Raw genomic sequence first — 23,740 nt, 5'->3', positions numbered from 1 at the left:
GGCTGAGGAGGAGAATGGCGTAAACCCGGGAGGCGGAGCTTGCAGTGAGCTGAGATCCGGCCACTGTACTCCAGCCCGGGCGACAGAGCAAGACTCTGTCTCAAAAAAAAAAAAAAAAAAAAAAAAATTATGCTGAGATAGGTAACAGATGAGGAAGAAATTTGGGCTTGACTGAAGTAATGGGGGCTGTCTGTGAAGCCTTGTGGCAGTACAGCCCAGGTAATTTGCTGAGCCTGATGGGTGTCAGGGTCAGTCCAAGTGAAAGTGAAGAGAGGCTGCGATGAAGGGTGCAAGGGAATAGTAAAGAAAGCATCTTTGAGATCCAGAACAGAATAATGGGTTGTGGAGGGAGGTATTGAGGATAGGAGAGTATATAGGTTTGGCACCACAGGGTGGACAGGCAAGACAATTTGGTTGATAAGGTGCAGATCCTGAACTAACCTGTAAGGCTTGTCTGGGTCTAGGACAGGTAAAATCGGGGAATTGTAAAGAGAGTTTATATGTTTTAGAAGCCCATGCTGTAGCAGGTGAGTGAAAACACGCTTTAATCCTTTGAAAGTGTGCTGTGGGATGGGATATTGGCATTGAGCAGGGTAAGGGTGATTAGGTTTTAATGGGATGGTAATGGGAATGTGATCGGTTGCCAGGGAGGGAGTAGAGATGTCCTATACTTGTGGGTTAAGGTGGGGGGATACGAGAGGAAGATGAAAAGGAGGCTTTGGGTTGGGAGGAAGGGTGGCAATGAGATGTGGCTGTAGCCCAGGAATAGTCAGGGAAGCAGATAATTTGGTTAAAATGTCTCGGCCTAATAAGGGAACTGGGCAGGTAGGGATAACTAAAAAAGAGTGCATAAAAGAATGTTATCCAAGTTGGCACCAGAGTTGGGGAGTTTTAAGAGGTTTAGAAACTTGGACGTCAATACCCACAACAGTTATCGGGGCAAGGGAAACAGGCCCTTTGAAAAGAATGTAATGTGGAGTGGGTAGCCTCCGTATTGATTAAGAAGGGGACGGACTTACCCTCCACTGTGAGAGTTACCTAGAGCGTCTGTGATGGTCCTGAAGGCTTCTGAGGCGATGGGGCAGTGTCAGTCTTCAGCTGCTAAGCTGAGAAGATCTGGGAAGGAGTCAGAGAGCCTTGGGCTAGAGTTCCAGGGGCTCTGGGCGTGGCTGCTGGGCGAGTTGAACAGTCTAATTTTCTGTGGGGTCCCGCACAGATGGGAGACAGCTTAGGAGGAATCCCAGGCTGCGGACATTCCTTGGCCCAGTGGCCAGATTTCCGGCACTTGTAGCAAGCTCCTGGGGGAGGAGGTTCTGGAGGAACCCCTGGCAGCTGTGGTTCAGGAGTTTGGAGTTCTCGTGTGCTGGAGATGTGGCTGCGGTTTCTCTCACAGTGGAGGCAAGGAATTGCAACTCAGAAATATGTTGCTACTTGGCTGCCTCTACTGTGTTATTGTACACCTTGAAGGTGAGGTTAATTAAGTCCTGTTGTGGGGTATGAGGGCCAGAATTTAATTTTTGGAGCTTTATTTAATGTCAGGAGCAGATTGGGTAATAAAATAAAATGCATATTGAGAATAAGACAGCCTTCTGACCTTTCAGGGTCTAGGGCTGTAAAGCGTCTCAGGGTTGCTGCTAAATGGGCCATGAACTGGGCTGGGTTTTTCATATATGATGAAAAAGAGCCTAAATGCTAACTAATTTGGGAGAGGTTGAATAAAGTAAAAGGAGCATTAACCTCGGCTATGCCTTTAGCTCCAGCCACGTTTTTAAGAGGAAATTGCTGGGCAGGTGGCGGAGGGCTAGTCGTGGAACGAAACTGTAAGCCGGACTGGGTGTGAGGAGGGGAGGTGGTAAAAGGATTATAGGGTGGAGGAGCAGAGGCTGAGGAAGAATTGGGATGTAGCTCAGCCTGGTGAGGAGGGGAGAAGTCAGATGGGTCTGTAGAAAAGGAAGATTAGAAAGACTCAGCAACGGCGGGGCGCGGTGGCTCAAGCCTGTAATCCCAGCACTTTGGGAGGCCGAGATGGGGGGATCATAAGGTCAGGAGATCGAGACCATCCTGGCTAACCCGGTGAAACCCCGTCTCTACTAAAAAGTACAAAAAACTAGCTGGGCGAGGTGGCGGGCGCCTGTAGTCCCAGCTACTCGGGAGGTTGAGGCAGGAAAATGGCGTAAACGCGGGAGGCGGAGCTTGCCGTGCGCTGAGATCCGGCCACTGCATGCCAGCCTGGGCGACAGAGCGAGACTCCGTCTCAAAAAAAAAAAAAAAAAAAAGAAAGACTCAGCGACGCTTGGGGTTGGGACTGAGGGGACAGGCGGGAGGGAAAGAAGGAAGATTTGGGACAAGTTGCATTGGGAACAGAGACTAGGGAGGGATTGATGTGTAAAAGAATGCCTGGACGTTAGGTACCTCAGACTGTTTGTCCATTTTATGACAAGAATTATTTAGATCTTGTAGGATGGAAAAATCGAAAGTGCCATTTTCTGGCTATTTGGAACCACTGTCGAGTTTGTATTGGTGTCAAGCGGCATTGTAGAAGAAAATAAGGCGTTTAGGTTTTAGGTCAGGTGTGAGTTGAAAAGGTTTTAAGTTCTTGAGAACACAGGCTAAGGGAGAAGGAGGAATGGAGGGTGGAAGGTTACCCATAGTGAAGGAGGCAAGCCTAGAGAAAAGAGAGAGCAGAGACATGGAGAGAAGGAGTGGGGCGTGCTTGCCCCCCAGGAAAGTGGAGAAGGGGTAGAGACATGGAGATAAGGGGTTGGGGGGTTCTTGCCCTCCAGAAAAGTGAGAAAGGGGTAGAGACACGGAGATAAGCGGTTGGGGGGTTCTTGCCCCCCAGAAAAGCAGAGAAAGGGTAGAGATAGGGAGAGAAGGGGTTGGGGGGTTCTTGCCCCCCCCAGAAAAGTGGTGCTTGCCGCTCAGGGTGAAGGACCAAGGCAGGTGTCCCTGTGTGGTCAGACACCTCTGATATGTGGGTGAACAATCAGGCAAGTGTCCCCACGTGATTAAACACCAAGGGAAGACTGTCTTCCTGAGTCCGTGACCAGCGCCAGAGTTTTGGGTCCAGGATAAAATGTGTCTCCGGTCTCTAGGAGAAAAGGAAAGGAACTGAAATTAAGAGAAGAGAGAGATTGAAGTGTGGCACCAAGATTGAAAGGAGAAAGAGGTTGAGGGATAGTGAGAGAGGTTAGAGAAGAGAGTAAAAAGAGGCTGCTTACCTGATTTAAAATTGGTGTGATGTTCCTTGGGCGAGTTGGTCTGAGGACCTGAGGTCGCAGGTGGATCTTTCTCATGGAGCAAAGAGCAGGAAGACAGGGGATTGATCTCCAAAGGGAGGTCCTCCGATCCAAGTCACGGCACCAAATTTCACTCGCGTCCGGTTGAAGAGACCACCAAACAGGCTTTGTATGAGCAACATGGCTGTTTATTTCACCTGGGTGCAGGTGGGCTGAGTCCAAAAAGAGAGTCAGAGAAGGGAGATAGGGGTGGGACTGTTTTGTAGGATTTGGGTAGGTAAAGGAAAATTACAGTCAAAGGGGGTTGTTCTCTGGTGGGTAGGGGTGGGGGTCACAAGGTGCTCAGTGGGGGAGCTTTTGAGCCAGGAAGAGCCAGGAAAAGGAATTTCACAAGGTAATGTCATCAGTTAAGGCAGGAACAGGCCATTTTCACTTCTTTTGTGGTGGAATGTCATCAGTTAAGGCAGGAACTGGCCATCTGGATGTGTACCTACAGGTCACAGGGGATATGATGGCTTAGCTTTGGCTCAGAGGCCTGACAGGGTTAACTTGCCACTTGAAGATGGCAGCCTGGGGAAACTTCCAGGTCTGCATAAGGGTGACATAAAACTCAGTGGTGGACCCACCAGTTGATTCATACAGAAAAAGAAAATTAAGTAGTGGAACACAGCAGCTTAAAGTAAGTGAAGAATATTTAAGAGAGTGATTGTGTGCAACATGATTTACACAGATCTTAATGTCTCAAAATAAAATGAAACCCAGAATTTGACCTTTGTGGGAATTGTTAAAAATTCTTTAAAATGTAATTGGGTATCTCTTTTCTTCTTTCTCAGGAAGAAGCAGTGGGGGAGGCCTTTCCTGAGGAAAGGGATTATAGGAATGTTTATGAAGCAGTTGTAAAGTTTTTCAGAGAATTGATTGGCAAGCTATATTATACATTTGTTTTTTAACGATTACATAAGATCTGGCTGCAAGGCTCCTCTGAATGAAGTTAATGAGAAGTCAAGTATCAGTTTTTGTTGTTCCAGAACCCTGGGGTATATGTGACTCTGAAGCTTACAGGGCTCAGGAAATAGCATGAAGAGGCTTCTGGTTGTTAATTGACACTGATCCCCATTGTCCTTTTGTCCTCTCTGCTGTGGAGAACTCATCAGTTGCTCTGGCAGGCCACTGAGATGATCTCATCTCTCTCCTCTCTGCTAGCTCCAGGCTCAGCCATGGGAAACATTGGCACTTCTCTCAAGGCTGTGGTGCCAAGAGTTTAGCATCTGTGGGCATCATCCATCATTCAAGGTCTTGCAAGTAGCATGCCGTTTCTGAACCACAACACTCTTTGTTTTAATCTCAAACCAAAGGGATATAACCCCTGTTCCAATCCATCTCTTCTTCACTGTTGGGTCATTCTCCTCATTTATTCTTGAAGAACAATGGCTTCTAAAATCTTTCCTTTTCAGGTTCATTGGATGTTCTTAGATCATCAGAGAGGATAGAGCGGTTTCCTGGGCTATGTTCTCTCTTTCTTTCTCATTTGGGACAAAGCCCTTTTGCTTCAAACCAAGCCTTAGAAATAAAGGTCTGATCTGGGATACAAGTAGGGAGAGAGTTCCTTTACATATTTTTCTGACAAGTCTGGAACTCTGAAGCGGAAATAAACATAATATATTTCTTCCTTTTATATTCTCACATTTATTTGGGGAGTCTATCTCTTCAATTGCTTATTCTTTAAAATATATCTGAGTCCATGATTTCAGGTACAACCTTAGTATACCATGTTCTTTTCCTATTTTTTCCATTGATTTGTTCTTCAGCTATATAACACATCACTTTCTAAATGAAGATGACTAAGATATCTTTAATTTCATTTGGTAGGAAAGCATCAGATCAGTCATAGTCTTAGGGACTTTGTTTAATCTTGTGCTTCAGTATTTAGAAAATGTGAATCAATAATTCATATGAAGTAATACATAAATATAAATGTATATAGAAGTGTATATATGTGTGTATAATGTGTTGTATATTTGTGTGCATAGTTTATTTTTGTATTTCTCATACAGAGTATAGTAAATTAATGTGGCTTCAAACATGACTTTTATATATTTATGCATATAAATGTTTATAGTCTAGTATTTGAATAATTGGTTATAAACTTCTAATATTTAGTTGCTTTAGATAAAACAGTGCTATATGCAGACAAGTAAAAAAATCGAATACAGACTTTTTTTTCCTCAAATCTATTGGTATAACCCATATTTAATGGACCTTAAGAAATAAGCAGACTTACACTATCTGCACAAAATAGACTTTAAGTCAAAAACTGTCACAAGGAACAAGGAAGTTTGATTACATAATGATAAAAGGGTCAACTCAACATGAAGAGAGAATTAATTATTAATGTATATGCAGTCAACATCAGAGTATCTAAATATGTAAAGCAAGCATTGGCAGTTCTGAAGGGAAAAATAGACTGTAATACGATAACAGTAGGAGAATAAAATATCCCACTTACGATAATGGACAGATCATGTAGACAGAAAAATCAGTAAAGAAAGCAGGCCAGGTGCGGTGGTTCACACCTGTAATCCCAGTGCTTTGGGAGGCCGAGGCGGGTGGATCATGAGGTCAGGAGTTCCAGACCAGCCTGGCCAACATGGTAAAACCCTGTCTCGACTAAAAATACAAAAGATTAGCCAGATGTGGTGGCATGCACCTGTAGTCCCAGCTACTTGGGAGGCTGAGGCAGGAGAATTGCTTGAACCTGGGAGGCAGAGGTTGCAGTGAGCTGAGACTATGCCATTGTATTCCAGCCTGGGTGACAGAGTGAGACTCCATCGCAAAAAGAAACAAACAAACAAAAACAAAACCAGCAGACTTAAACAGCTTTATAGACCAAATGAACCTAACAGGTATGCATAGAACATTCCACCTAAAACTAGCAGAATGCGTGTTCTTTTAAAACACATGAAACATTCTCCAGGATAAATCATATACTAGGTCACGAAATGATTCTTAACAAATTTAAGAAGACTGAAATCATTCCAAATATTTTTTTCTGACTACAGTGGAGTAAAACCAGAAATCAACAACAAAAGGAAAATGGGACAGTTGATAAATACATGAAAATTAAACCACACTCTTAAACAACCATTGGGTCAAAGAAAAAATCATAGGGAAATTAGAAAATATTTTGAGACAAATGAAAATGGAAACAAAAAAATACTGAAACTTATTTGATGCAGCAAAAGCAGTTTATAGCATAAGTACCTACATTAAGAAAAGACATATTTCAAGCAGCCTAACATTACAAGTCAAGGAACTAGCAAAAGAATAAACTGCTAAGCTAAAAACTGGCCTAAGGAGGGAAAAAGTAAAGATTAGAGCAAAATATAGCAAACTGAATTTCATAGCACATTAAAAGAATAATATGTCATGACCAAGTGGGATTTATCATTGGGATTCAAGAATGAGTTAACATATGCAGCTCAATCAATGTGATATACCACATAATTAGGATGAAAGACAAAAGTCACATGATCATCTCAATAGATGCAGAAAAAACATTTGACAAAATTCAGTACTCTTTTATGATACAAACTCTTAACATTAGACATAGAAGGAAATTACCTCAACACAGTAAAGGCCACATAGGACAAGCACATAGCTAATATTATACTCAGTTTTGAAAAATGGAAAGCTTTTTTTTCTAAGATCAGGCATAAGGCAAGGAGCCTGTTCACCTTCACCAATTCTATTCGACATAATACTGAAGGTCCTAGCCAAAGCAATTAGGCAAGAAAAAGAAATAAAATGCGTACACATCAGAAAGGAAGGAGCAAAATTATTTCTGTCTGCAGATCTTATGTGTAGAAAACCCTAGAGACTCCATACACATACACAAAAACCTGTTAGAACTAGTAAATAAAGTCAGCAAAGCTGTAAGATACAAAATAAATTTTAAACAGTTGCATTTCTGTACACTAATAATGAACTATCTGAAGAGAAATCAAGAAAACAATCCTATGTATAATAGCATCAAAAAAATGAAATACTTAAGAATAAACTTAAACAAGGAGGTGACAGACTTGTGCATTGAAAATGGTAAACGCTGATTAAAGAAAGCAGACTCAAATAAATGGAAAGTCATCCCATGCTCATAGATTGGAAAACTTAGTATTATTAAAATATTCTTACTACCCAAAGTCATCTGCAGATTTAATGCGATCTCTATTAAAATCTCAAGAATCTCTAGAAATATAAAAATAAATCCTAAACTCATATGGAATCACAAAAGATTCTGAATAGCCAAAGCAATTTTGAGCAAAAAGAACAAAGCTGGAAGCATCACACTTCCTGAGCCATGTATGTTAATTCTCTGAGGCTCTCTGAGGTGAATTCTGAAGGAAGAAGTTCTTTAACCTGATGCAAGCGACATTCCAGATGTTGGAAACAGGATGAAGGTGTCAAGTGGAGCAGCGTCTGGTTTTCCTGGGTGCTCTGTGAGATCTGGATGGCTGGCACTCAGGGAGAATGTGGGAAGGGCCAGAGATTCTGGCAACTCAATTGGCCGACTCCTCTCTGTCCTACCAAGGACTCTGGACTTTGACCTGGAGACAGCCATTCACAGGTGGTTAAGGGGGTTAAATGAGGTGATAAATGTGATCTACAGTCCTGGAATCATAATTATATAATAATATAGCAACAGTAATAATAATAGCTGAAATAATAATAAAAAATAATAGCCAATCTTTACTTGCTATATGCCGGGTATAACTGTAAATGCCTTACCTGCATTCATTCAAATTCATTTAGTCATTACATCATCCTTGTAAAATAGATATTTTTATTACCTTGCCTTTCCCCCCCACTTTTTAAAAAGCAGTTAGGAAACTAAAACAATAGCTCAGAGTCAGACATTTAGGTCAAAGGGGGAACTGAGATTTGAAACCAGGAAGCCTAGAATTTGGGTCTATGTTCTTAATGTCTATGGGGACTGTCTCTTTGGAATACACTGCTAGTATATATTGAACAAGTGCTTATCCCCATCCTGGGGCATCTGCATGCCCCTAACATTTACCTCTTGATAGAAATGTGACACAAATTGATATGCTGGAGTGATAAATGAACTTTTTAAAAGATGACATCTAAAGGCTCAGATATGTTGTTTTATGGGTCATTTTTAATTGATTAATGTTCTCTTTATAGATTGTATTCTTATTTTTTAAGTATTTATAAAAATAAAATAATTTTTTAGAGATGAGTCTTGCTATGCTGCCCAGGCTGGAGTGCAGTGGCTATTCACAGGCACAATCATAATTTACTGTAGTCTCAAAATCTTGGGCTCAAGTGATCCTCCTGACTCAGCTTCCTGAGTAGCTAGGTACCAAACACCGTACCTGGTAGTAGATTTTATTCTTTTTCTTTTTTTTTTTTTTTTTTTGAGACGGAGTCTTGCTCTGTCACCCAGGCTGGAGTGCAGTGGCCGGATCTCAGCTCACTGCAAGCTCCGCCTCCCAGGTTCACGCCATTCTCCTGCCTCAGCCTCCCGAGTAGCTGGGACTACAGGCGCCCGCCACCTCGCCCGGCTATTTTTTTGTATTTTTTAGTAGAGACGGGGTTTCACCGTGTTAGCCGGGATCGTCTCTCGATCTCCTGACCTCGTGATCCGCCCGTCTCGGCCTCCCAAAGTGCTGGGATTACAGGCTTGAGCCACCGCGCCCGGCCTAGATTTTATTCTTAATTGTCTATATTTTTCAGAAAGATGAGAGAGTGACATTTAGAATTTAGGAGATGTTTGTTGCTATATCCTCATATATAATAAGTTGATTAGCCTGTGTTTTTTTTTTTTCCCCCCTGAACCTAGCATATTGTTTGGTACTTGATACACAGAATATCCTTTCATTGTTTAATTGGTATTAGGAAAAAAAATGACACTTTTTCCAACTATAGAATTTCTTCCTAGAGCAGAATAAACTCCTTATGGATAGAATATGTAATCCTTATATGGCTCCTCAGAAAGCTGCAGGACACTGGAATGTTTATAGATTGAATAACTTTTGTGCCACCAAATTAGAGACTGACTTTAGTGTTTTATTTTTGTAGGTGAAACACAAAGGTCTAATCAGATTTGTAAAAATTTATTCTATACATAAAGGGACAAATTGATATACAAAATGCTGTCAAATATTTTGTCCTCAGAAGGCTTAGTTGGAATGTTGCTGCGTTGAGTTCCAAGTGTGCAAAGACAAAGTTAAACCTCCTCAGTAACACACAAGTGGTAGCTGAAAGGTTAGAATTAATCAGATTGGGAAATGAGATGAAAACAGTTGAGAAAAGCTGAAAATCAGACTTTAGGTCAATCGTATTGTTTGATGGGAGCTATGGTTGAGGGAACTTCTCTGAAAAAAGTGTTTTATGAGGAGATGAGAAAACTCAGCCCTCAAAACTGCGGAACCAAAGTCAGAGACTATCAAGAAGTAGAAGGTGACTGACACTTTCTAAGGATGAGGAAAAGTTTAGGATGATAAGAACCAAAGTGGTACGGCATAATTGGAACTTGAGAAAACTGATTTCACGGATGCATTGTTTTGCCCCCTTGGGTGACCTCATCACGTACTCTGAACATTTTTCTTCCGTTGACCTTCGCTGTTGTCGTTTTTTCTGTAAGCCTTGTGTCATCTTGTGCCCAATGAACTGAGATTTGTCCCCTCCGCCATCAAACATGGACGTCAAGAAGCTGCAATAAAATACGTTTCTATTTTTTTCTTTCACAGATTGAAAATTCCTTAGTTAGCTTTTCTTATAAAAAGATAGGAGCTTTAAATCTAGCCTCTGCTAATTTAATGGGGATTACTATCTGTGGTGTCACATGGATCAGTTTTCCTGCCAGGAGTTGGCTTCTACTTTTAAATTCTCAAGCTTCTGGCTGATAAGTCCTAAGAAGTGCAGTGATAATCATATACTTCCACTTGATAGGGCCATGTGAAGACCCACTGGAAAGGATGTTGGATGTGAAATTAGTTTTCAGAGAGACAGAGGCAGTACTTTTCACTAAATAGTCTTTTCAGGGAACAGTGAGTTAGGAAATGCTAGCTAGAATGGGTTCATATTACTGTACTCTTCTGTGTATCTCCATCTCACTTTTGTTTTCGTAAAATGAAAGATGAAAACAGGTTTCTCTTTCTTCTCTGAGAATTTCACAAATAACTTGCAAATTATATCCCTATGTCCTACAACTTCACCCCCAACTCTTAGTGAAAAATTAAAAATTGTTATTGGTGGGATTGGGCTTTAAGATTTCAGTTCTGATAATTTTATCATGCCACTTCAGAGCTGACGTAGCAGCTTTGTATCTGTTACTTCAGATGGCTAAGTGACTGCTGGAGCTAGAACTCACGTCTGTGACTTTTAAGGCAGAGTTGATTTTTTTCCTTTTATTTTTGTTTTCTTTTTTTTTTTTTTCTGCTGAGTTCTTTTCTAATGCTATTCTTTTTCATTTGAAGACAGTGGATTTTTCTCAGTTTAGTTATAGTAAAATCTTCTGACTTCATGGTAACCATGGGGTTATTGGGTAGAGAGTCATGGAGTCTGTTAGAAAGTCTGCTACTAGAAACTATAGAAAAGTTGAACTGGATTGCTTATGATTACACAGAAGAAGAAACTTGGAATCTAAATTGGGGCGGTTTAGATCAGATAATGTCAAAGGTCTCTTTTGGTGATTCTGATGGTTTTAATTGTTGTTATTACATGTCACAGATTTATTCATTCTGTGATCAAATCATGCTTCAAATCACATAACTTGTGAATTATAGTGCAATACTAATATATCTTCTAATGCTAATGAATATTCTCTTCTGATAGGAATATTGCAATGTCTGCTACTGTTAGTATTTGGACAGTGTTACCTTCCTTTCTCCTCCTCCAGCCTTAAATTGAACATGACAGATAGTTGATGTACTCACAACCAGCTTTCATTGTTGCCTTGTATATTTTGTCATGAAAAATACCCTCAGGATTGAAAAAAAAAAAATCCCAATTAGAACTAGAACTCCCTTCAGCCAGCGGACAAATCTGTCTTACTGTGAATAAGAGAATATCAGCAAGAAATGGCCTGTTTTAGTGTACTGTTTGACTTTCCCTATCACACTTTTATTTTTATAAAATGAGAATTATAGATTACTTTTTCCTCTGTAAGAATTTCACAAATAACAACTTAAAAGGACAGTGTTCAAGTGCTGTCCTTATCACTGGTACTTAAGGAGAAAGAAACTCTGAGATTTGCTGGATTCAATATGCTGTTCAGTCTCTCTTAGATGCCATTTTCTGCTTTTTGTGTGTGTGTGAAAAGAATGATAATAAATCTGGCAGGCACTTAAAGTTTTAATTATCTGTAATGATAATTAATTGGCTAAATGAGAGATAGAAGTAGAACTTATTTGTGAGGTACACACACTAAGCATTGTTCTCTTTCTTTGTGTTACCCTTAATGGCAGTGAGTAATAGTAAGAACAGTTGCAAGAGCATCAGCATGTAGTCAATATAAGAATGTCTGTGGTTTGAACCTTATTTATCTTATTTAAACAAGACTAACCCATTGAAGAAAAATAGACATATTGGCTTGTCTTGATTCTGGAATTGATTTACTTTATATTTCCCCACAAATATATATAATTATACTTAGCTAATATTAATTGACAAGATGGATTACAGTGCATTTATACTTAGTGAGATGTAAATTTGATTTATTTTGAGGAAGATCAGTCTAGATGAGACTATCATGGAAGCTCTGAGAAAGCCACAATGTTGTTCCCAGATATTTATCTGTAGTAAGTTTGCATAGATTCACTGTATCATCATCTCATTAAACAACTAAATTGAAAATCCATTTATTATTACTTACTATTGCTGTTTACTGTTTAGAAAACATATTTTAGTAATAAAAACTTTGATTAAAAAGAGCAAAAATGAGTAAATTATGAATAAATGTAAGGCAGCCAGTCTTTCAAAACATGAGGTCTCTGGAGGAAGAAAAAGCAAAACTACGTAGCCCTGTGGTACAATGATTAAAAATAGATGTTCTTTATTGTTAGGTATAAATCATAGATGATAATCAGCTATAAATGATTCAATTCAGTAACAGTTATTTGGCATATTGTGCTTGGTGGTTGCATGATCATAGCAGTGCTTTGAATTTTCAACACTGTTTATTTTCAGAGTGGTTTCTGTAGTCTCAGTGGATTATTATAAGCAGTCGTAGGAGAGAGAAAGGGATGCTGAAGTATGAATAAGTGGAAGCACAGAGGTTAAGTAAATTGCCTAAGATATTTGCTACTTGGTGAAGGACTAATATAAGTGCTTTTTCCATATCTGATTATTCACACCTGCATATTTGAACCTTTACAGATTCACAGTAGCAGAAATAAATGTCAGAAAAGAAGAGGCATAAAGCTGAGAAAAAGAACAGTGAGTGCAGCAAATGACCTCTTGGTTACAGTTTAGACTTCAAGATGCTGGGTTTTTAAATGTCACTCTTTCACTGGGTGCTTAGGTAAACTATTGTGAAATACTTGAGGCCACTGTTAAGTAGTGCCTAAGACCTTAGGCAAATAAGTTAGTCTTTCTGTTCTCATTAAAAACTTTGGAGTTTGCCTATCTTTAATTCAGTTTCTCTAAGACTTCAAAGTTGTTGAAGAAGAAAAATTAGAAATGACTAATTGATTCAGAGTAAATATGGTAAATTCACGTTCACAACAGCTAACAATAGCTATTAATAATAACTGTCTATCATACTGCTTGTTGAAAGATTCCTATGTTGTATGATAAAAAATCTGAATGAAAATAGTGTAGTCTTTAAGATTATTAAAAAACCTGATAATCTAATTAAAGAACAAATGCCAAGGTAGCAGTATTGACATAGAGAGTGGATGAGGCTAGGATGGAAGATAAAAGGAAAAGCAGGTAGTTTTGGTGGCTGTCAAAGGAAGTCAGCAGTGCTAACTCTGTTGACTTAATCTTGTGGAGTAAGTTTACCAAGAAAGTGTGGCTCTTTTCTTCCTTTGACAGGTGTCTCTAGACCTGACTTCCAGGATGAAAAAGATTGAGGAGTAGCAAATGATTAAACTATGAAAAGCTTTAGACTTGCTAGCTCCTCTGTATTAATTAAAGGCCCTATACTTATTCAACTAATTTGACTGCATAATTAATCTGAAGAGATGTAATATTATAAACCTATTGGCAGAGTTCTTATAGAAATGTATGTCCCATGTCCCTAAAGTAAACTATCAATAATTGTGTGGGTTTTTTTTTTTTTTTTTTTTTTTGAGACAGAGTCTCGCTCTGTTGCCCAGGTTGGAGTGGAGTGACATGATCTTAGCTCCCTGCAACCTCTGCCTTCCAGGCTCAAGCAATTCTTGTGCCTCAGCCTCCCGAGTAGGTGAGATTACAGGTGTGTGCCACCTCGCCTAGCTAAGTTTTTGTATGTTTTGTAGAAATGGGGTTTCACCATGTTGCCCAGGCTGGTCTCAAATGCCTGACCTCAAGCACTTTGCCTGCCTCAGCCTCCCAAAGTGCTGAGATTACAGGTGTGAACCACTGCGTACAGTCTAAACTATTAATAATTGTATTTAATATTTATTATGTGCTGCATGCCAGGTATATGCTAAATGCTTTATATGATATATCTCATTTATTCCCAGAATTCATTGAGATAGCTATTATTATTATTTTCCTTTTGTAGGCAAAGTCATTAGACTTATGGGAGTTAGAAACTTGCAAAAATATTTTTAATGCGTGTTTTAGGAGTAGTACATTAAAAATCCACAAGAAATATGAGGTTTTTGCTAAAATAGTGATTGCTGTATAATGCACATGAACATTGTTTAACAGTTCAGGATAGGAATGAAGAATGATGTGATGTATGGTGATTAATTCGGTTGGAATTGTTTGCCCTTTTTGTATCGGTTGTAATAATTTTTTGAACTGAATTTTCTTTGAGGCACCACCTTTGGAATCAGATCAGAATTTGAGTTTCAGCTTTGCCATTGGTTAACTGTTAACCAGTTAACCTTTTTAATTAGGTTATTTAAATGCACTGTGGCTCAGTTTCCTCATCTGGTATATGGGCATAATCCTTTCCTCCCTCACCAGTCTACTATAAACACAGTTGATCCTCATTATTCATGGATTCAATATTTGCAAATTTGGCTACTTGCTAAACTTTATTTGTAACCCCCAAATTAATACACTCAATGCGTTCATAGTTATTTGCAGACATGTGCAGAGTGGTGAGATATTTGAGTCACCCAACTACATGTATGAACAAGGTGACACTTTGACTTCTTATTGCTTTTCTCATACTGTAAACAAATGTCCTTTTGGTGGCTTATTTAGTGCTATGTGTTTAATATTTTAGTTATTTTTTGGGTGATTTTGCTGCTTAAAATGGCCCTCCAAGTACAGTGCCAACGTGAAGGCTAGTGTTCCTAGGTAGGAGAGGGCTGTGCTATGCCTTTCAGAGAAAATACATGTGTTAGGTGAGCTTTATTCAGGCATGAGTTATAGTTCTGTTGACCATGAATTCAACATTAATGAATTAACAACATATACTAAATCAGATGTCTTTAAAGAGAAATATACTTAAACAAGGTTAGATGTTGATTGATTGACAAAGGTGATGTGACCAGAGGTTCTCAGGAACCTAACCCTATACTTTCCATAGGAGTGATGGTCCAGTATTCATTAATTTAGTGTTTGGGGTAAATTCATATAACACAACTACTGTGAATAACAAGAATGTACTGTGTTTGTAAAGTATCAAGCACGGCACCTGGTATATACCAAATATCCATTATATTCACTTTCAACTTTTTCTTTCAGTTTTCCTTCTGACTTCATGGAAACACTTGGGAAAGAGATGGGAATATTCTTTATGATTTTAATTAACAGGGCAGTGAACACTCTGAAATGGCATCTTTATATTTAGAAGACAAGATTCACAAACACAGTCTTCTCTTTTTTAGCTTTTAGAGTTCTTTATAACAACATATCATAAAATATTACCTTTTATTACGTTATAGTTAATCAACTTAAAATACAATTTTGGACACTAAACAGTCTTCCAAGATAACTTTATTTTATTAGGAAGTCAATATTTTTGGCTTTGTGGGCAATGCAGTTTCTGTTGCAACTATTCAACTCTGCCATTGTGGTGTAAAAGCAGCCATAGACAGTAGGTAAATGAATGATCGGGACTGGGTTTCAATAAAACTTTATTTACAAAAGCAGGCGGTGAGCTGGATTTTCCCTGCAGGTTGTAGTTTGCTGACCCCTGATTTAATGTACTGTAGGGTCTTGGTTTACGATATTATTATTTATCATATTAGGCAAATGTCTGATTCTGAGTATGCTAGATGATCCATAGACCATTGAAAATAAACAGTTTTCCATAACTGTGTTTTTCTGTTGGTTGTGCTGATAGTGATAATAGCTTTAATGAGCATTTGTTACATGCCAGGCACTGCGCTAACCACCTTATACTATATTTTCTCAGTATTGCCACAGGATTCTTGGGGTGTCACTTCACCAGCTGGAAACTCCTGTGGCCAGTGGTCCCTTTGCCTGAGTTTTGCTCAGGCCCACCAGGCTTGTTCTGCCTACTCGGCCTGGCAGGCTGCGTTTGGCTCACTCTACTGGCCTGGGTCCCATGCTGGCCAAGGGCTAGCCAGGTGCAGAGCAGCAAGGGGTGTGTGAGTGAGCATGGGTTTGGGCTACCATGCACAGCCAGGCATGACAGCTGCGGTGGGGTGGGCAACTCCAGGTGACAGCATGGGCACTGGTTCCCTGCGAGGCTGCAGCTGAACCAGGCATGCCACAAGCAGCTTCTGCACTGGCACCGGAGAATATAGTGGCACCCAGAAGCTTGGAGACACCAGGAACTACAGAGCCCCAAAGAGGCTGTCACAGCCTTGACTGGGGAGCTCCTAGGTCTGGGATCCCCAAAGGGCCACAGTTCTTCTCTCCTTCTTGTCACCCGCAACATGGCAAGCAAGGGGCATGTTTCAGCCCTGTTTGTTACAACTCTTTTAGCCCTGCCATTTGGTGGTTCCTGAGTTCTTGTCCTATGTCCAGGAAGAAGGAGGTATGTGGACAAGTGGAGGGTGAGCAAGGTGAAGAGGAGCTTTATTGAGCTACAGAACAGCTCAGAGGAGACCCCAGTGACTAGCTCCTCTTCGTAAGCAGGGTGTCTCAGCTACTGTTCACCTCTCAGCAGAGAGGAGACCCTGGAGTGGCTCTGCAGCTGGACATCCCCTATCTGTTAGAGTCTGCTGAGTCCAGTGCTTTTATGGGCCTGGGACTCAGCCAGCCAGAGGGAGGAAGTATGTGCTGATTGGTCAATAGGAGGCCATGGGCAGTCCCGGAAAAAGCACCACAAGTTCCCACTCTGGCCCACTGACTGGCAGCCCAGCCCCCAGGCTTCAGAGCCTCCCTGGCTTGAAGGTGGGGTTTTGTGGGACCCATCCCCTTCTGTCCAGGAGCCTCTCTGCCTCCTGCCACTGTTCTGGGCACCCAGGCTGTTTGGTCAAGGAGTGCCTGCAGGCCAGTGCCGAGCTGCCTTCAGCCCATGCCTCAGTCTCTCTCCTGTGCTTGTTGGTGGCCAAAGTCTGGAGGAGGCTGAGGTGTTAGGAGGCTGATGTGTCAGCACAGTGCCTGGGCTCAGCCCCTACCTTGCTCTGAGATCGGAAGGGGTACCAGGAGCGGGGAGAGGCCAGGGGCAGGGGGAGCAGACATCTCCACACCTGTAGGGGAAGGGGTTTCTCCTGAGCCCCTGAGAGTGCCAAGACGCCCTGGTCCACAGCCATGGCTTGGGCAGCTGCAGGTGTGCTCAGGATGGTGGAGCTCCTGCCTACTCTGGCCCCCAAGAGCACAGGGAGACTTGGGTCTGCCTGGAAGGGCAGGGCTGCTGCCTCCTCCTGCCCCAGTGGCTCCATGGAATGCGCAGCCTGGTCCGCACTTCCCCCACAGTAGCCGGCTTCATGGCAGTGGTCACTCCAGGGGGGCTGCCGCTGCCATCAGTATAGCCCTTAAAGGTACCTATTGTGATTGTTATCTCATTTTTTTAGAGACAGAAACTAAGGCCTAGAGAGGTGAAATAATTCACTCAGTGTCATAGAATTAGGATGTGGTACAGCCTCGTCCTAGGACAGTTTTGACTGTGTAGCCAGAATGCCACATTCTTTGCATAATCTTTTTTTATTTTCTCATGTTTTACTGATTTGGGGTTGTTGATTTGAATGTTAGAAGTTCATTGTACGGCATCTTTAAGGTTTTCTCAAGAAAAACATTATATTAATTCAGTGAATAAGTAGATGTGTGTGGATTTTAGCTCTAATTCTTTAATTAGTTTTCAAAAATTAGCTTATTTTTATTTCTGGCTAAGTTTTCTAATGTATTCTAAAAGAGAAGAGTCTACCTAAATGTGGGGCTTTGCTGCTTTACATTCTGCTGGGAGATTTGATTTTCTTCATTGAGTAATTTGGATGTCTCATTTTGTCCTTGTTTCTTTACTATCCTGATTAAAGGATTAGAAAGCCCTTTTCCAGGTTGGAGTCACTAATACCATCTTGCACAGAGCCATGTACTTGGAGGGTGTTGATTTCCATTTGTTGAATGAATACTAACTTAGCCTTCTTTTTGGTAATGTGTCAACTATTCTTCACATGGCTGTATCTAATATCTCTGAGTACAGTTCTCAGAGTTTGCAGAAAGCTTGACATCAGAAATAAGATGGTGGTGGAAATGACTAGGTTGGTGTGAATATTGAAAAAGTGGGCTCATGCTTTCAGAGTGGAGATAACCTGTTCAGCTATTGCACTGCTTTCCTGTTTCCCTTTTTATATTTAGTTGTCACTCTAAACAACTAATCAGCTTTGGATCAGCATTTTATTTGGACTTAGTATGTGCCTGATACAATTAGGAATCCAAAAATAATGATCCTTGTTTTCTTAATGCTCAAAGTCTCACATCAACTTATAAATTGTCTTAATATGTGCTTATCCACTGATTAGCATAAATTAAGTGCTTTAATGGAGGTATTATAACAAGTGCACTGTAGGAGCATGAAGGGAGGTGCAGCTGACTTCCCATTGGGCCAGGGGAGGGGATCTGTTATGAAGTGAGTGGTTTTTGAGTTGAGAACAGAAGTGTTCCATGTAGAGAAGGTAGGATTGGCCAACATCTCTGGGAAAGAAGACCACAACAGCAGGAGAGAAGATGAAATATTATGGGAATGATATGAATTCTGTTTTGGCAGGAAGAAGGTGGGGCAAGGGGTCAGCTTGGAAAAATAGATTGGAACCAGATTCTGAAATGCATGTGGTGATAAGGGGGACTTGAAACGCTTTCATTAGGGTGTGACACAATCAGAGTTTTATGAAAATAATTCTGGTGACGGCATGAAGGGGAGGAAATTGATGGGAGACTAAGTAATGGGTTGTCCATTCTTCTGCCTTTCAGCTTTCTCCTGTGCTTCTGGAGAGTATCTAGAAATGAAGAACCAGGTATGCAGTAAGTGTGGTGAAGGCACCTATTCCTTGGGCAGTGGCATCAAATTTGATGAATGGGATGAATTGCCGGCAGGATTTTCTAACATCGCAACATTCATGGACACTGTGGTGGGCCCTTCTGACAGCAGGCCAGACGGCTGTAACAAGTAAGAATCCAAAGCAGCCTTTGGCTCTTAACTGAATATTTGAGAAGAAAGTAGTTGCTCTTTTCCAGAAAGAAGATGAGGATAATCTTGGTACTGTTTGTGGTGATAGATAAGCTAATTGCAAAGAATCATGTTTTTTGGACAGTGATTGCAATGAGTTTTCATGAGGTTAAAATCATTGCCCTCAGAATATAATAGACACTGTATGCAAAAATGCAATAAAGCTGTTAGAGAAGCAAAATTTTTTCTCATATTTATGGCTCATATTATGGCTACAGTTAAGCCGCTGGTGTTTGTACTAACCTTTTTCTGATTTTTAACAGATACTTTCAGGTTTTTTTCTTTTCCTCTGACAGGAAGAATTAATAACCTTCATTTAGACACTTGATTATCTCCTATAAAAGAGAGTGGGTTAAGTACCTAAGGTGGAAAGCACCTTTGCTTAATTCCTACCTCTTTTATAGGGGATTATTAACTTTGCATATCACAAAGCTGGCGAAATGTTAAACTGTTTTGAAAAAAACAAAACAAAATGTTTGTCTTTGAGCTATATCCCTTCCTGTTATCTTGTATTAGCTATGTAACATTTCCTTTCATATGGATTTGCTTAGGAGAATTCAACTTTAGGGCTCTGGCTACCCCCTGACAAGAGTAGCCACTCAGGAACCCTACATTTTTACCATAAGCTAAGGATGCTGGGTAATTATTTAGCTGTGTTGAAAGGCATATTCATTCCCTCCCTCCCTTCCTTTCTTCCTTCCTTTCACTCTACCTTTTTGCCAAATGACACCAATTTCTTTATTTTAATCTCTCGATAATAGGATTATTTCCTTGAGAGAGTGTGTGTTTTCAGTAAAAGAGTTCCTTAGATGATGGTACTAGTAGGATGTTGTGGGACCTCAGATCTTTGTTTTGGTGGCCAGGAGATATTGACAAGGCTTCTTTTTCTGCCTGGAATAGTTTATGTATAAAAGAAATTGAATAAGCGGAAGTTTTTCAAGGTAATGTCTTCTAGTGTGATTTTCTCGGTGTAAATTTCAGTCTGGGCTGGCTCGGTGGCTCATGCCTGTAATCCCAGTACTTTGGGAGGTCGAGGCAGGCAGATCACCTGAGGTTGGGAGTTCAAGACCTGCCTGACCAACACGGAGAAACCCCATCTCTACTAAAAATACAAAAATTAGCCTGGCATGGTGGCAGGTGCCCATAATCCCAGGTACGCAGGAGGCTGAGGCAGGAGAATCACTTGAATCCTGGAGGCAGAGGTTACAATGAGCTGAGATTGTGCCACTGCACTCCAGCCTGGGCAATAAGAGTGAAACTCCGTCCACGCTTGCATACTCTTTATTTCTTTTTAATTGGTTGGGTCATATAGGAGATGTATGTTGAACTTTCTAAAAAGTCCGAGCTTTTCAAAATGGTTATATCATCGTAGACTCCCACCAGTAGTATATTTGAGTTCTAGCTATTCTACATATTTACGAACATTTGTATTGTTAAGTCTTGTTTTGTTCTAGCCCTAGCCATTCCAGTGTATTCCCACGTGTGTTTGTGTGAAATAATATCTCCTTGTTTTAATTTGCATTTCCCTGCTGGATAATGTCAAACATGTTTCATGTGTTTATTGTTCATGTGTTTATTCACTTTTGTGAAGTCAAATTGTTTTACCCATTTTCCACTTTTTTTTTGGTCATTTGATTATTAAGCTAGAGGAGTTCCTTGTACATTCTGGGCATGGGTTCTTATGTGTATTTATATAATAAATATATAGTATATGCACACACACACACACGTCTCTGTGTGTGTAACACTTCTTCCCAGTTTGTGGCTTTTACCTTTTTTGTTTTCTTAATAGTGTCCTTTGAAAAGCAGAAGTTTAAAATTTGAAAGAATATAATTTATCCTTTTTTTCTGCTGTGGTTATATGTTAGGATATCTTTGCTAACCCCAGGTTGCAAAGGCCAGAAATTACTGTATGCATCCTTATGGTAACATAGAGTTATTATTGTACCTTTATATAATGTTAAATTTTACAACACCCTAGTTACATCTATACCCTTATCTTCACACTATTGCCATATATTTAGAAACATGTTATAAACTGTACAATACAATGGTATTATGTTTTAAATAATTAGTTGCTTTAAAAATAACCTTACAAAGATTTAGGAACTCAAAAGCCAAGTCCATCACTGATAAGTTCATTTCATATGACACACAACTTCCTAAAAAATTAAGGTGAAAAAATATAGCTTTATATGTTAATTTACATATTTATCATTAGTGGTGCTCTTTCTCCCCTTCTATAGATTTGCCATGTGTATAGGTTTACAAATAAAACTGCAGATGTCTGAAAGAATAATTCCATCTAAGGCTACTAAAGTTAGTTATCTATTTGGTAATCAAATTTTGGGTGAAAAATAACAGTTTCATAGCAGATAATCATATAACCTTAAAAAGATTTAGGAAGTTATTTGCCATAAGAAACGAACCTCTTCTCAGTAATAAAGTTGGCCTTTGAGTTCTGGAAAAGCTTCTGGTGTTTTCTGCTGTGCTTTGCTGATGGAACTACTCGTGAATCTGAGTTACGTAGCTTTGTGAACAGAAGAGGTTTCAGAATATTAATGTAAAGTGCCTCTTGGTTTTGTTTCCGCAGCTCTTCTTGGATCCCTCGTGGAAACTACATAGAATCTAATCGTGATGACTGCACGGTGTCTTTGATCTATGCTGTGCACCTTAAGAAGTCAGGTTATGTCTTCTTTGAGTACCAGTATGTCGACAACAACATCTTCTTTGAGTTCTTTGTAAGACCTTTTACATTCTGGAATTTACTATTTAAGGGACATTCATGTAAATTTCCCTTAGTCAGTTGTTGCCATTCCATTTTATTCTTCCTCAGTTTTGTGTGTGTATGTGTGTGTGTGTTAACTGAACCTTTTGATATTAAAAGAAAACTTTAATTTTTTTCTATAATATTTTGTTTCCTGGTTAATATTATTTCTTTACCTCCGAGATCTCACCTTGCAGCATAACACTGGGCTTATTTAACTTTTAGTTATGCTTATTATATAACCATTTGGTTTTGAGTTTTTGTGTGACAAATATTTCTTCCAAGATTCATGTTTACTTTACCTTTTTGTAGCTACAGATAGTATTCTGTCAAAACTGTGTTTTTTAAACCAATTTGAGTTTTCACTTAAAAATTTTTTATCTTTGCAATTTCAAATATTTTTTGCTAACAAGAATTATTTAAGTGCATTTATGAGAAATTTTTTTTTAAAAGTAGAAGTGGCTGCATATTTCTGATTCTGTGAATTTTGTACAGTCTAAAAACATCAATGAATGGGATATTGATGTCTTTGAAAAAAAATTAAATAACATTACAGAAGATAAGATAATCACCTAACAATATAAGCTGTCACCACTAAAGTTACTTAACTATTATTAATAAACAGTATCTAATCTAGTAAATATTTATCATGACACAAATGCTTGAGCAAATGTTCTCAGATTGACTTCTCACACCAAACCAAGTATGTGTTGTGCTTATAAATGGGAGACTATCTTGAAAAATGTTTCTGCAGTCCAGATTTCAGAAACAAATGTACTGAACATTCTAAAACAAATTTGTGTTGTTGGAAATGGGAATTTCTAAATCAGAAGTTTGGTAGCAAGAGAGATTTTTCATGAAAATATGAGCTTTATATTTGAAGTCAAGAGATTCTGGCTGTAGTCCCAACTCTGCAATTGTTAACACTGTGTTATTGAGCAATTAAGTAAACCTTCTGGCACTTAGCATTCACTTCTATAAAGTAGATTATGTGACAATATCTTTCAAGGAGTCTCCTAGTACTAATATCTTTTGATGAGTTTAAGATGTTAAGCAACATTCAAACAGATTTATGTTTAAGCTGCATTTTGTTTGCAAAATCCTTCTGGAAGTGAACAATTCCCTGTTTCGTTGGACATTTTTGGCAACATTGCTAAAACTGAAATAAAGTTAAGAAGCAAAGCAGTTATCTATTTATTAGAATAAGTGTTTAGATTTGTTTTGCCCAATAAGTTCTTTGAGATATGTCAATAAGTTTCATTACTTCCTTTCAGCGATGCCTTTGTTCTGGTTATAATCTGAAAAGGGATGGCAAAATCATGTTCCTTCCTCTATTGATGTTGCAGCTTTAGAGGTTGCAATTTATTGATTCAGAAGGTCAAAACTTCATGGTCATCATACTAATGGTTAATGGAAAGGAAGTGTTTGCAGATTGAAATATGCTGTTCTCTGAGAGTTGTACATATGGGCATTACATAATTAACAACAACAAAGTATTTAATTTTGGAACTATATGAAACTTTCATTCAGCCCTTCTGTTTTTGTTTTTTTTTTTTTTGTTTTTTTTTTTTTTTGTTTTTTTTAAATAATGATGAAACTGAAGCCTAGAGAGACTAAGTGATTAGACTTAGGTTTTACAGGTCTCCAGAATGCCAGGAGAATGTCAGGATAACATATGACATCTGCTTTCAGTGATAAAAAAAGCTTTCAGCTTATCTACACATTGACCATTAAAGGTATATTCAGGGTCCATATCTGCTTTTAATTATGTTAACACTTGCATTAGAATGGTCATTATGCTTATAATATGAATATGACACTTAAATTCAATTAAAATAAGTACTCTCAGTAGCTGATATTCTCTGGCATTTGGATGGCAATAGGGTCTATTTTTTAGTTAGTAAGTCTTTAGGGAATAGCTCTTAAGGAGAACATTTTAATGTTTGTAGATTGGTTGGGAAGATGAGTGAAGAA

General features: G+C 39.3%; 1 protein-coding gene across 4 annotated transcripts in view; it reads left to right on the top strand.

Annotated features, from left to right (window-relative positions):
• Positions 1 to 23,740, top strand: part of ELAPOR2 (endosome-lysosome associated apoptosis and autophagy regulator family member 2) — a 272,270-nt gene that overhangs the window by 88,254 nt on the left and 160,276 nt on the right. For all 4 annotated transcript variants that reach the window (XM_050785249.1, XM_050785251.1, XM_050785252.1 and 1 more), the window contains exons 3-4: positions 18,744 to 18,939; positions 21,593 to 21,740. In XM_050785249.1, coding sequence (XP_050641206.1) covers positions 18,776 to 18,939; positions 21,593 to 21,740 — 312 coding nt within the window. In that variant the 5' untranslated portion in view covers positions 18,744 to 18,775. The remainder of the gene's footprint in view (positions 1 to 18,743; positions 18,940 to 21,592; positions 21,741 to 23,740) is intronic.

The sequence above is a fragment of the Macaca thibetana genome, chromosome 3 (assembly GCF_024542745.1).
Source record: "Macaca thibetana thibetana isolate TM-01 chromosome 3, ASM2454274v1, whole genome shotgun sequence".
Classification (NCBI taxonomy): domain Eukaryota; kingdom Metazoa; phylum Chordata; class Mammalia; order Primates; family Cercopithecidae; genus Macaca; species Macaca thibetana.
This window is presented reverse-complemented; position numbering and strand designations above follow the sequence as displayed.